Source organism: Amblyomma mixtum, chromosome 9 (genome assembly GCF_055824585.1).
Source record: "Amblyomma mixtum isolate Tamu chromosome 9, ASM5582458v1, whole genome shotgun sequence".
Lineage (NCBI taxonomy): Eukaryota > Metazoa > Arthropoda > Arachnida > Ixodida > Ixodidae > Amblyomma > Amblyomma mixtum.
In genome coordinates this window covers 104,620,564-104,633,983 of record NC_143020.1, presented here as the reverse complement: position 1 = coordinate 104,633,983, position 13,420 = coordinate 104,620,564, and the positions used below count along the sequence as shown (strand labels likewise).

At 48.1% G+C, this 13,420-nt stretch overlaps 1 protein-coding gene across 4 annotated transcripts in view; it reads right to left on the bottom strand.

The window, feature by feature from the left end:
• Mbs (Myosin binding subunit) overlaps window positions 1-13,420 on the bottom strand; it is a 79,236-nt gene that overhangs the window by 42,000 nt on the left and 23,816 nt on the right. For all 4 annotated transcript variants that reach the window (XM_089561070.1, XM_089561071.1, XM_089561072.1 and 1 more), the window contains exons 4-9: window positions 13,109-13,268; window positions 9,815-10,034; window positions 8,580-8,769; window positions 4,507-4,820; window positions 3,494-3,627; window positions 2,727-2,817 (exon numbers count right to left, since the gene is read on the bottom strand). In XM_089561070.1, the coding sequence (XP_089417196.1) occupies window positions 2,727-2,817; window positions 3,494-3,627; window positions 4,507-4,820; window positions 8,580-8,769; window positions 9,815-10,034; window positions 13,109-13,268 (1,109 nt within the window). The remainder of the gene's footprint in view (window positions 1-2,726; window positions 2,818-3,493; window positions 3,628-4,506; window positions 4,821-8,579; window positions 8,770-9,814; window positions 10,035-13,108; window positions 13,269-13,420) is intronic.

Genomic DNA, 13,420 nt, shown 5'->3' with positions numbered 1-13,420 from the left:
AATGGCATTAGCCTTACTGCCATTCGCGACCTACTGAGTTCGCCACAACTCATTCGCCCGTGCAATGCGTACTCTCATTCCCATTCCACACGCAGAAAAGCATGCAGCTTTGTTAGTAACAACTTCTTAACCAGTAGGAAATGGTTAATTCTTAACTTTCAGTCAGATGAGGCTTCTATACCGCATTTTCGTTGCAAAGAGCGCCATTTTAATCAGCCTTATTGACAGGTACTCTCGACTTATGTGCTGACATGTGAGTTTATGGCTACTTTTTCGACTTGTAAAGCAGGGACAGCCGTATTTTCTGGAAAATCGTTTTCACATTACATTTGAACAACATTCCCGATATATTGTGCTCATTAGGAATTTTTATATTCGGATGAAACTTTTGACCACCTTGCAAGCGTTATCGTCATCGTCACTTTCGATAATGGCATTAAATGTGGACGTGTAGCACCAACTCCGAAAATAATGTCATTAACAAACTTAAGGCCTTAAGCGTTTACTGCCATTTCTTTTCCGCGTGTGTCACGGGTATAAGTCATTATCGTTTGACTTAAAGGAGTAATTACTCATTAGCATCCACCCAAGCAAAGCCACAGAGGAGAGAGCTTTCTCGGAAAGCTCAAGAAAAATCTGCTTTGGTCCAGGGCTCAATCCAAGAAAGTCGCCGGACAGCTATCGGGGCCGAATCGATGAACAACTTCGAATCGATGAAGTGTGAACCCAATTAGCCTGGTGTTAGCGTTTACCATTTCCCTGCTGAGAGATCAATGCGAGTCGACTCTATCCAGAGAGGCAGGGTTCCTAAAACACCCCACATACTCAACTGTGTGGTGAAATGATTGCTCTACTGCAGCTTCCCTGCTTTTCTTGTATGCAATTACAAGTGTGCCTGAAAACCTCCAGAGGCTATCCAAAGGTGGTGATAATTCTGCACCTCTACTAAAACGGAATCTCAACCATAGGAATCTTACAGGGTCATGAATCCAAAACGAGCAACATTCATATGCAGAATTTACATACCGTATAGTGCAGAATATAGGTCGAGGTTTTTTCCGAAAAATATTACCAAAAGGTCACCCCTCGACTTATATACCGGCCTTTGGCACAAACTGAATAGTCGTCTGGCAACATGTGTGAGTCGCGGACATTTTGGCATCCGCATCGTTATCGCTTCCATGCTGACGATTCTTTCCTTCCTCTTTGTCAACCGACACAGCTAAAAGTTGACGGCGGTAATCGTTCTTGGCGTTGTAACGTATTAATTTCGCGACAGCCCGCAAAATGAGTACTGGTACTCGACGTCAGTTCACCGCGGCGTTTACAAAACAAAGTTATCGAATTCGCCGAAGAGTATGGGGACATGTGCGCCTGGCGACACTTTGGCGTCTCGGAGAAGACGCGACGGGAGGACGGAGCTCGTTGTCATTCCAGGGGGCATGACTTCAACACTTCAGCCACTGGACGTCGTGCTGAATAAGTCCTTCAGAGACCGCGTGCGTGAACTCTACAATCAGTGGATGGCGGGCGACAACCCAAAGACTCCCACCGGCCGGCTGCGCAGGCCGCCTCTCGCCACTGTGGCCACCTGGGTGGCTCAGGCTTGGCGCTCGCTGCCCGACCATATGGTGGTGCGGGCATTCAAGAAATGTTGCATTAGCAACTCATTGAACAGTATCGAGGACGACATGCTGTGGGACACAGCCAGCACGAAGCAGTCGTCTTCGGACGAGAGCTTAGACAGCTCGGACGAATGAGGAAGCTACGAGTCTGGTGGCACCAGTGAATAAAACTAAGTTTTGTGCCTCATAATTTTTATGTTGACTTTTTTGCTTCAAGGTAAGGGGGTCGACCTATATTCCGCATTACATGGTAGATATGTTTTTGGTTGAAGGGATTTACTAACGGCCACGCACCACCACTGACTCGCAAGTGTTGGAGGTGTACAGGCCACATGCCACCACTCACTACTCGTGGTGCGCATCACGCAACTTGCGATTGCAGCATTGACAATGAGTTCAGTCACGGCTCGTGCGTTTGTATCATCCGCAGTGGGGAGAGGGTCATTTGTAACATCCCAACTTCTGCCCATTGCGAACAGTGCACTCTGGCTGGAGCATTTCACGAATTCGAACCATCTCGAAATTCGTACCAAAGAGAACGTATCGAGATTCTACTCTCAAGCTGTTTATTCCTTCACAACTGCTGGATGAAAACATGCAGAGTTGCCAAACGATTCTACTGCCTTTACCACCTAAGCCGACTGTACAGAGCTTGTGGCAAGCGATTAAAACAAAAGCATAGAGACTTGGGCTTGCTGTGATGCGCTATATCTCGGAAATATTAAAATTGCTTTTGCGAGTTTCATGCAGTTTTGCGGAGAAGAACCTCACAAGCATGGTCCGGTGTGAGGTATTAACTGTGGACGACAGATGTGCGGAATTAATTTTGGGTGTTGCATGGGTTCTGCTGAAATGTGCGCACTAAGCCCTCATCAACTGCACATCAAATGCACGTAAATAGGAATAAGTTTGTGTTCCCCTTCAAAGTTCAAGTCATCGACAACTGACTTTACTATGCCTACAAAAGAAGTGAGGAGAGGATTCTATACAAAACTATCGCTTATGTGACAGTATTTGTGCCAAGCATAAACAAATTTAAAAGCATTTGTGCCCAGCTGCTCGTGTGTGTGACAATGCTCGAGAGATGCGCTGTCGTCTCACCTGCGTCGACCTCCTTGTCTCTCGAACTCGCTTCGCGTGCGCTTTCCGCTGCGTTTCAGATTCCTCGTCCCGAACCGGCAGCACAAAGGTCCTGTTCACGAAGGCAGAGACAAAAAAAATTAATATATAAGCAACACTGCCAAGACTATGCTGATAGCCTCAGATGCACCAGAGAGCTGAGAGACAAAGCTATAGCAGCTAATGGGCTCTGTGATGCCAATTTGCTGGCAGTTGGTGGTTTATGGATGTTAGACACGTCCGGGATGTAGACACTGGATATGAGAGAGGTCCGGGCGGAGGACTCTGGATCGATTTCCACCCCCGGGGTTCTTTAACATGCACTGATATCGCACACTGCAACGACCTTTTTGCATTTCACCAAAGCTAATCAAATTAATCCGAGGCCCTCCACTACAGTGTCCCTTACAGTCCATGTGCAGGTTTGGGACGTCGATCCCCGAAATACAATACCGTGTAAGCCCTGACATTTGAGACCATTTCCCAATTCTTTTCCCTTTGCTCTTTAGAGAATACAAACTACAGAGTGAAAGATCAGTTCAATAAGTACTTTCTTCTGGGCGAGTTGGTTGATAATTTCCAAAGGTAAAAACTTGCGCAAACAGTAGAAGAAGAAGGAGACGGTACAACAGGACAGAGCGCAATGTCCTGTCCTGTTTGCGCTCTGTCCTGTTGTACCGTCTCCTTCTTCTTCTACTGTTTGCGCAAGTTTTTACCTTTGAAAGAGTGAAAGACTTTGGCACAAAAACCTTTTCGTGATGCTCTCGGTGGAGGGTGGTGTCGATGGCGCAGTAGTTGCGACCTCCGTGACCCCGCTGTCCGCGCTGACCCGCAGGGGCTTCCGAAGCGTGACGACGTCCGCAGGTGGTGAGGGCTCTTTCTTCTGCAAGGTCGCAATAGAGACACGGAGTGCAATTAGAATCGAGGTATCAAAGTGATGCAAATGTCCTCCAATCCTCTAAACTGCCATGGCAACGATGTTCTTGAGAAGTCAGTCAAGCATGAGCTAACAGGTGTACATATGTGAAACGATACCTAAAGGAAGCTAAAATCAGTAGTTTACCCAGCTACCACTGTACATGCACTCCAGTGAGAACTGCTACGCAGTGACATACAATGCCCCATCAAAACTTTAAGGAAGGAGAAAAAGACATGCAGGCATTTCAAGCTGTGTTGTAAAGTGGCTATCAAGGAGTGAGGATGCTTAAATGGCATCCAGAATGTGGAATACACTACTCATAACAGAAGCTCGAAATATACACCTCGAAAAAGGGTCACTGTATTAAGAACACAAGAATGTTGAAAGTAAAGCAGGTCAGTACAAAGGTCCAGGAAATGGCAACTAGCAAATTAGTCAGCAAGCACTCGCCTGAAGTGTGGACAAGGCAACTACTAAGGTCAAGGTGGACAAAGAATGGCAAAAACTGACAGCAACAAATTGTGGCACCAATCTTTGAGACACCACTGTGCCATCCCACTAAATCTCTCTACTCCATCTTTCCATGCAAGTCTCTGCTGCATTCAACTGCGTTTCCTTTTCCTTGGAGTCTATTTTTCTGCACAGTGCAGGAACAGCCGAAGTTCAGCTCCTTTTGATTTCAGACAAAATATTTTCAATTACCATTTCTTCCAGAGCTCACATTGCTCTTTTGTCCCATCACACCGCTTGGCACTTTGACACCGCAAGCACCAAAAACCGTTCTGGAACATGACCTCCACGAACACAAAGGCCAAGGCTATGATATAAACAGTGAATACTCGCCTTGTCGTCGATGGTGATGGTTGCCACGGCGATGGGGGGCGACTCGACAGTCCTCGGGGCCAGCCCGGGGTGTGCAACAGTCACCTCCGCGGAGACCGGCTCCGCGTTGTCGGGACTGGGCCGCCTCAGCCGCCTGAGCGCCAGCGTCACCTCCTCCTCCTCTTTCTCCTTCTCTGCCTTGGGCTTGTTGTCCGTGTCGGCGCCCAGGTATGCGTTGCTCACCGCCCGATTGACTTCGTTCTTGCGCGCCACCTGCCGCTCCTCCAGTGAGCTCGGATGCAACCGGATCTCCCGCTCTTCCGACTTTCGCTCCACTGCATGGAAACAGGTGGAAATTCATTTGAGAAATGAGCCAGAGTAATACCCCTGTCACACTAGCAAATTTAATGTCATTCGAATCGAATGACATTAGCATCTAATGTCATTAATCGACTGCTACACGGGAACATGTAATGTCATTAGGTTCGAATGACTTTCGCCATCGAATGAGTTAGGGGAACTCATTCGCATTCGATCTCGAACCGAATGCGTACCCTGGACACCAGATACGCAGCAGGAACAAGCGACCTGAAGAAATTAATGTGCACACTGCCAAACTTAGAAAATGCATTTATTTAGTTTTGCTAAAAAAAAAGTCTGTTTGTGTGTATCTGTTCACACTAGAGGCTGTCGTGGGTAGCTGTTACTCTTGGTCTCAGCAGCCTACCGCAGCGGCCGAGCGTGAAGCAGCATCTTTCCTGCGACTGTCGGTCATTTTGAGATGCGTGATTCTTGTTGGTTGGCATGCCATGTTCGTTAAGCTCGAAGGTACTTAAAGACGTAACTGAGCAGTTCACCTTCTGGAATTCATTTCCAAGCTCAGCGCGCCGCCATGTCAGCCATTTTGTTTCACATTTATTGGATTTGTAATTGACTTTGTACTTGGCTTGGCTTTTGATGGCTAAAGTGGTGCAGAATGGCCGAAAATAATATTTTAAGCTTATAATACGACACACAAATGTTCTCACCCGCTTTTGAAACGATGCACAACAATTTCAGACATATTTTATTTGCGCTGATGTCATTCAGTTGGACTATTTTTTTTTCACTGATCGCCGATGCCATCATTTTCGAATGACATTATTTCTTTCCGTGTAGCACCGAAAGAGACAGAATGACATTCGATGCATCGAATGCCATTAGGTTTGAATGACATTAAATCTGCTAGTCTGACAGGGGTATAAGTTTAAAGGGACAGTGAGGAGAGCACTATTAATATTTCTTTTATAGCAAAATCCGATAGTTCGGCATTTCATGGCTTTGTTGCCACTTGGCCGGCAGCGAAAGATGCATTTATTTCCAAGAAATTTGGATTCGAAGTTGAAAAAGTTTTTCCCGCCGCTCTGATTCAAACTTGGGATTCTCCTATGACGACACAGGACTAAGTGACGAGAAACATGACGTAACGCAGACTCCGTGATTTCTGGCGGCCAGCATAGCGGCCCAGTAGCAGCCGAAAAGAAAGCTACCGCCGGCCGCACGTTGAAGGCATCTATCGGCTATTGCGGCCGTCGCTATAGTCGCTTCGCTTACGTTTGCACTGGCGTTTTGCCAGCGTTACGATGGATCTTGTTCTCGACGTCGTCAGCGAAGTTCTCGCAAATAGACGCCTTTAGCATACCGTGTACCTTGTTACCGCTAGCGGAATACCGGGACCCCGCCTGCTACTGGCGAGCAGGCGCTGATTGGTCCCGATGCTTCAGGCGCGCGCATAGCTGCCGGGCATGTGGCGCCATCTGGCGACGTCAAGGATATTTGCGCATGCATTGGCTGCGCCTCAGTGATTTGTGACTTCTCGGGTCCTAGAGTTTCTAGAACAATTGGTTCTAGCAACACTGCTTTGTTTTATGACGTCATCACGCTTGTACTTGCGAGTTTGGCCTGTGACGGCGATACCTGTATTTTGGTTCTTGCTCTTTTCTACGTTACAAGAGCTTTGTTGTCAGTATGAGTGGCGTTTTTGTAATCAGGAGCGGGTATTCTGTCGATACAAGCCAACTTCAATTTCTCCTCAGTGTCCCTTCAAGAAGTTCAATGGTCCCTTCAAGGTTTCTAGACTGCAGATAAGCTCAAAGCAGATAAAAGGAAATGATGGCAAACTGGCACTAATGTGTTGCAAGGCATGTACCACATACAGTGCGTTGTTCCTAAAGTAGCAAGAACAACTTGCTCAGCATGCCATCATCTTTACAGCCATTCACCATAACATATCCAGAGGTGGGTGACGGACCCTCCACATGGTCCATCACCACTGCACAAAAGTCTCTGTCCCTCCTCGCCGTGACCGACATGTTCTAAACTATCCCCTCCTCTCACAGCCTTCCCCTCACCTCCAGTTACTCTCCTGTTGACTTGAATACATGCTACATGACAGCCTTCTCCATGCCCTGGAAGCCCTGGCCAGGGCAAAGAGTTTCTCTTGAAATCCTGAAATGTCCCCCAAACAAAAATGTCTTTGAGATGACTCTGCGCGATATTGATGAGAGCCTAACCAGCTGAGAACGTCCACCAACTACAGTCAAACCCGTTTATAACGAATAGCATGATTCGACGCGAATAGTTCGTTATATGAAGTATTTCGTTATAACCGAACCCGCTTTTAACGAACCTTTAACAAACCTCAGTACCAAATTCGTTATACGCGAGTTCGTAAGCCGGCTTGCGAAGACGACAGCCGTCAGCGTTTGGGTGCTCCTGCGCATTTCCTCTGATGGCCGACTTGTTTTTCAAGATGGTGCTTAACGTGCTCCTCGGAATCTTGAAGTGCGCGGCAACGTCAGCCTTTAATCATCTCCAGTTTGTAAGAAAGCGGCACGGCACGCCGCTGCTTCGTCGTCATCTTGCAGGATGTAGCGGCGGAATGTGTCGGCAGCAAAGTAGGGACGTCTGGAAGCGAGCAGCACGACTTGCAAACGCGAGCAAAGAAAGCTGAGAAGACGCGGGAAAGCGTCGTGGGGCCGCGCATGCGCAGTGGAGGGAGCCCTAAGCTACTGCAGAAAGAGCCTCCCGGGCCGATTGCCCTGCATTTCACGAAAGCGCGGCGCGGGGGCAGGCAGCGGGGCGTCGCGACATGGAACCGGCGCAGTACCGCGTTGGCGGTCCTTTGACGACCGATTGCACGCGATAGCGGCGATCGAGGCGATTGCGGCACCGATTGCGGCCCGGAAATGGCTGCCTAGAGATACTGGATGCGGGCACAAAGGCGCGTTGGCGGGCGTTTGGCGAGCGATCGCGCGCGCTGAGAGTTCGCTGTATCCAATGTGTAATTCGTTATAAAAAATACATTTCATATGGATAACGATATCACAACTTCGAGTGTTCGTTATAAGGAATAATTCGCTCTATCTGAGTTCGTTATATTCGGGTTTGACTGTACAATGTTGCCCCCACCCCTCGCCTAGAGACTGACGAGATTGTTCATCCCCACTGACGAGATTGTTCATCGTGTTTTTTACCCCCAACAAGTTTGTACCTCCAGACGAGACAGCACTCCCCTCCGAAGAGACTGTGCCTCTGACAAGACAGTGCCCGAGAGGAAATATGTATTGGTGTCACAGCGGATGCGATTTTGGTCAATATGGAGCACGGTGAAAAGCCACATGCATGTCTGATCATCTTACCACCGGCTCTGGCATGCACTGCCATAATGCATGCTGCATCACAGAATTATGCTCATTATGCCACATGAATATCTCTTATAAGACTATACCTGAAGAGGGTGCATCTCCCCTGACAAGAATTGCATAACACTGTCCACCGGATGAGGATGCCCTCAGTGACAAGTGTCCCTCCCGAAAAGTGACCCTCCTGATGAGAGTGCCCCTGCCCCTCCAGACAAAAGTGCCCCTGCCGCTCCCGACAAGAGTGCCCTTCTCTCCTGACAAGAGTGCCCCTCTACCAACAAGATTATCCCTCCTGATGAGGCAGCCCACAAGACTAAAATGTGCCCTCTGAAGAAAATGTACCAACAAGAATACATGCTTCAGCGGCAATTATAATTTGCACGCATAAAAAGAAACACCCAGGCCCCTGACCTTCTTCGTCGACCTTGGCAAGCAGGAGCTGTGATTCGATGGCGGTGCGCTCAGCCGAGGTGTCTTTGACCACCACACTGTTCTTGTCGGCCAAGCTCATGCGTGTGACCGAAGTCCGGCGCTTGAGAGGAGGGGGCCGCTGCGCTTTCCTCTCCAGGATCTCCTGGATCTCGGGACGCTCCTTCTGCATCTGCACGGGAAGGCCAAACGAGTCAGCGGAGAAACGTTCCACGCCGAGGCAGTGCTGGGTCGTTAAAGGTGCAGTGAAGAGGAATCTGAACTCGTCTTTTTTGCCTCGAGAACTCGTCCTACGCGTTCCGAGCATTCTTAGGAACTTCGAATTATTGCCCTGTGCGGCCGATTTCCCTAATTAAATCGGATTAACGTCCGCCTCCCACCTTTATTTTTTTAATTCTCCCCATACAGTAGGCGGAGTCGGCCAACGCGTGGAGTGCCTTTAAGCCAGCTCCGTGGAGGCTTTGCTCTTGTTTTATTTTGTTTCAAGCTTTCCGTGAATAAATAGTTTCATTCGCAAATAACATAGCCGCAAAAAAAGCCCGCAGAAATAAAAATGCGCGCGGACTATTTGCTTCTACGGACTACACGTATTACTCCGCCGATGGCAGAGCAACAAGCCACCACGCAACTGGCTGAAAGGCACTCCACGCGCTGGTCAACTCCGCCCACCGTACGGGGAGAATTAAAAAAAAAAAAGGGCGGGAGCTGGAAGTTAATTCGATTTAATTAGAGAAATCGGCCACACAAGGCAATAAATCGAAGTTTCTAAGAATGCTCGGAACGTGTAGATCGAGTTCCCGCGGCAAAAAGACGAGTTCAGATTCCTCTTCACTTCACCTTTAAGCTCATCAATGTGTGAACAGCTTGAGGTTAGCATTTGATTAGGCAGAAGAAACAGCCCGGGGCCAAAATTATTGCCAGACGAAAAAGCTTGAAATTTAACCAAAGATGGCGTCACGGAAAGAAAAATTCCGCTTCAATGTTATGATGAAGAAAGAGCTGAAAAGATAAGAGAGTCACTGCAAGTTGATGACGCTCAGCCTGAAATCAAGAAGTGAGAATGAACCTAGCCAGGACATGCAATGAGAATAGATAACCGATAGCTTGACAGGGTAACCGAGTGGATTCTCTGGTCTGGGAGAGTCGGGGAACTCTGGGAGAGTGCGAAGCACTAATGGGGCAGGAGAGGGAGAGACCGAAAGCAGAAGAACACGCACGCTGTCCTGCTTCTTGCGGAGCTCCTCGAGGACCGGCAGCACCTCGGGGTCGGCCAGGTCGAAGCAGGTCTGGCCCACGTAGTTGGGCAGGGCCATGTTGGCCAAGTTCTCGCACAGGATGCGGCAGGCTGCCTTCTGGCCCCAGTGGGCGGCCGCATGCAGGGGCGTCCACCCGTCCACATCCTGGGCGTTCAGGTCCACCCCCGCTTGGATCAGCACACTGCACGGTGGAGGCATTCGTTGAGGTGGGCAGTAAAAGTAAAAATGACATAACGGGCTTACTACCCGGGAGGACAACAGGCAACACTAATCAACAAGTGATCGCTGCACGTTCCCTGCTTTTAGTTTTAAACTTAGCTATTGGTATTCATACCCCTCTCATGTGGTCATTTTGAAGGCCCTCAAAATGATAGCTCGCTGACTCAAAACCAAATGACCGCTGCTACACAAGTGGCTCAGACGGCCATTGAGTCAACGGAGCAGCACAGAACCCTACCGAGATTTTGAAGGCCTTCGAGCGGAGGCTGCATGCACTCCCGGATGCGGAGCACTCGCAGTAACGTGCGGAAGAATAAAATCGGAGCAGTATCATGTCTGAAAAATGCGGAACTTTGAAATAGCTCATTTCGCGGAATAAAAAAAGGCAGCACAGGTGAGAGAACACTGCGGCAAGGGTGATGCCACTGTTGCCAGTGATATAAAAACAACCGAAACCAGCTTCCTCAAAAGTGCATGAATGCTACTATAGCTCGTCCACGACAACAAAGTTCGTTTCAACTTATCAATACTACTGCAATGAATAAACATCTTGTTTCTAACCTTTTCAGGTTAAACTTGATTGTTCAACCAAAGCAAAGTTACTGGCAACGACGGTAGTGTCGCAACACCTTGGTGTGAGATGACAGAATCTCTTGATAGCAATACAGTTGGTCGTGTAGCACCGGCACAACCCCTTGAACTTCGACAGCAATCAAGAACCTTGAAGGCTCTCGATTCAATAGCCTTTGAAAGTGACCTAGTGGCAGCAGTACTAGATTCTACAGCACCAATACGAGAGATGGCTACTCGAGAAACGATTTTCGCATTTCTGCTTGATTTCATTCTCAGATCACCTTTCCTCATTATTTACTCCTTGCAACATTACAGCTTTTCAAAGCATCAGTCACAAGGCATTCTAGAGCTGGCAGCAAAACATTCTACTGGATTGGATACCCTGTAGTAACTCTGAAACTGATGACGAATGCACGATGACTTAATCGATTTCAAGAGGACTTCTGGACTGGCCTAGATGAGAAAGAAGCAACAAAGAATAACACAAATGCTTCAATAAGGGCATTTCTAGCATGTTTTCTCAGCTATGCACGCTCCAAAAAGCCTTCGCAGAAACAGCACATGCCCAAACCCACTTGGCACCAGTGCCAGGACAGTAAATACCAAAGCCTTGGTGCCAACGTCAACCACTCCTCCTGAGCCAAGCGGGCAAAAAAAAAAAAAAGCACTTTCTCTGTTTTTGTGCCAAAAATGCGCCTCCTCATAAAATACCACCCACAGATGCAGCTATGTCAGCTGACGCGTGGTTTTTTTTTTTTTGCAAGCAAGACAATAAGTGGCCAATTCTTTTTTTATATTTTTTACCATTACGCTAAAGTTACAAACACAAATTTGGCAAACTATTAGCTGCACCTAGCTTTTCTCTTTGAATTCACAATTCTATGGACTCTCCTTCTTCCATCCAGGGAGAAAACTAAGCCACAGAGACTGAGGCCAACCGAAAACTTGCAACTGCAATGGCCACCCACTGCAGGCCAGGTAGCTCTCCCTGTCAATGATAACACCTCACAATGACGACATGATGCTCTTCAGAAAAAAAAACAAAAAAAAAACGGAGGAGTCTCTAAAAAAAAGTACAGCAGTCACCTTGCAGTTTCATCTATTAAAAGTTTCTTCCGAAACAAACTTGGGCTTCCTGGAGTTCGCCCACAGCTTGAAGGCCAAGGCCAGAGCCTGGCTACAAGTACAGTACGATCCATTGTTAAAGGGAACATGCAATCACGTGCCCTCCGCACCTCACGAAGCCCTGCTGCCTAGATGCGGCAAGAATATGCGGCATGAGGCGCATGCGTGGAAAGGCCAGCCGCTGTGCTCACTGCGCAGGTGTCTTGTGCCGACAATGCCCACAAGTTCTCGGTGGCAGTGCACCACGAAGCACAGAGGCCACGCGATCGCATGTTCCCTTTAACAGTGGACCGTACTGTACCCGGCGGTTACCCTTGTCTATTCTATTCCATTTTTATTCTTGTTGTCCACCGTCACTGATTCAGGCAAAGCTCTGTCCTGGCCACCGACAAAATCGGCTCCTTGCACAGGATGACACTGAGGGTCGCCGGAAAATTCGGCGCTGTCATTTTTTTCTGCACCTTGCAAGTTTTCGCGTCTGTGCAATTTAGCGATAAAAGATAAGCAAAAGAAGGTTGTGTGTGGCATTAACCACAGGAATAACTTCGTACAGTGTACATGCAATGCAATTTATCAGATTCCCCTGAGTTGTGGCAGGGTGCACATAGGGCAAACTGGCTGCTGCGTCAACATTAGATTATTAGAGCATGCCAATTCCTTAGCTGATTCAAGGGGGCAGCATCTGCCTAAGCATTGTAACATTTGCAAGCATGATGACAAAGACTGTAATCCGCTTTTCATCAGGACTAAGGTTATCGGACACTCGAGGGATAAGAAAGAAGGGGAAATTATCGAGGCCTTGGAAATCGCGAGATTAGGGCCTGACAAATGTGTTAGCGATGCTTCAGTACACCTGTACTGCAAGGAGTTGGGTTTCTTGATTCCACGAGATGAGTGTGGCTTTTGTTTTTGTGGTTGGTGCGCATGCGCTTTGCTATTGAAGGAGAGAGGAGCTGGTGGAATAAATCAGTATGTAGTTAGTCTTCGTTTGTCCCGTGTGGTTCTCTTTCTCTTGTCCCGTCCTTTTTGCGCAGTTATTATTTGTTCTCATAATTTCATACCAACTAGCCCCTCACCGCACTGTTCTAGAAATAGAATAGGCGAAAAAAAAAAAATGCTAGACTGGCCAGTAAAGAACTTACTGCATTGGCCCAGTATTATTCAACAATTGCCTTCATTCAATCCAATCCCATTCTCATCACCTGCCATCCCGAACAGTTTATAATCACCAATATAACCGTGGGGAAGAGTGCTAAGAAATGGGATGACAGAGGAGACAACAGATGCCGCTTCAAGATTGAAAGCCCAAACGCTGTTCCCAGAACAGCGGCCACCGACCTCATGACCTTGAGGTAGCCCTTGGCGGCCGCCACGTGCAGGGAGGTGGCGCCGGTCTTGGGGTGCACCTTGTCTGGCACCCGGTTGTTGTTCAGCATCTGCTTGGCATCCTCCAGCATCAGCCTCTCTTCCTCGTTCCGCGCCGCCTCGCAGTCCACGTCTGCAACGCCAGCCACGGTGCAACAAGTCATTCTCCGCGCACCAATCCCACGGGCCTCAAAAGTTTCTGATGTGCATCCTCTAAGTCCTTTCACCCTTTCCAATGCTGCTTGTCACTTTTATATATAAATAAAAATCCACCTGACTTTAAAA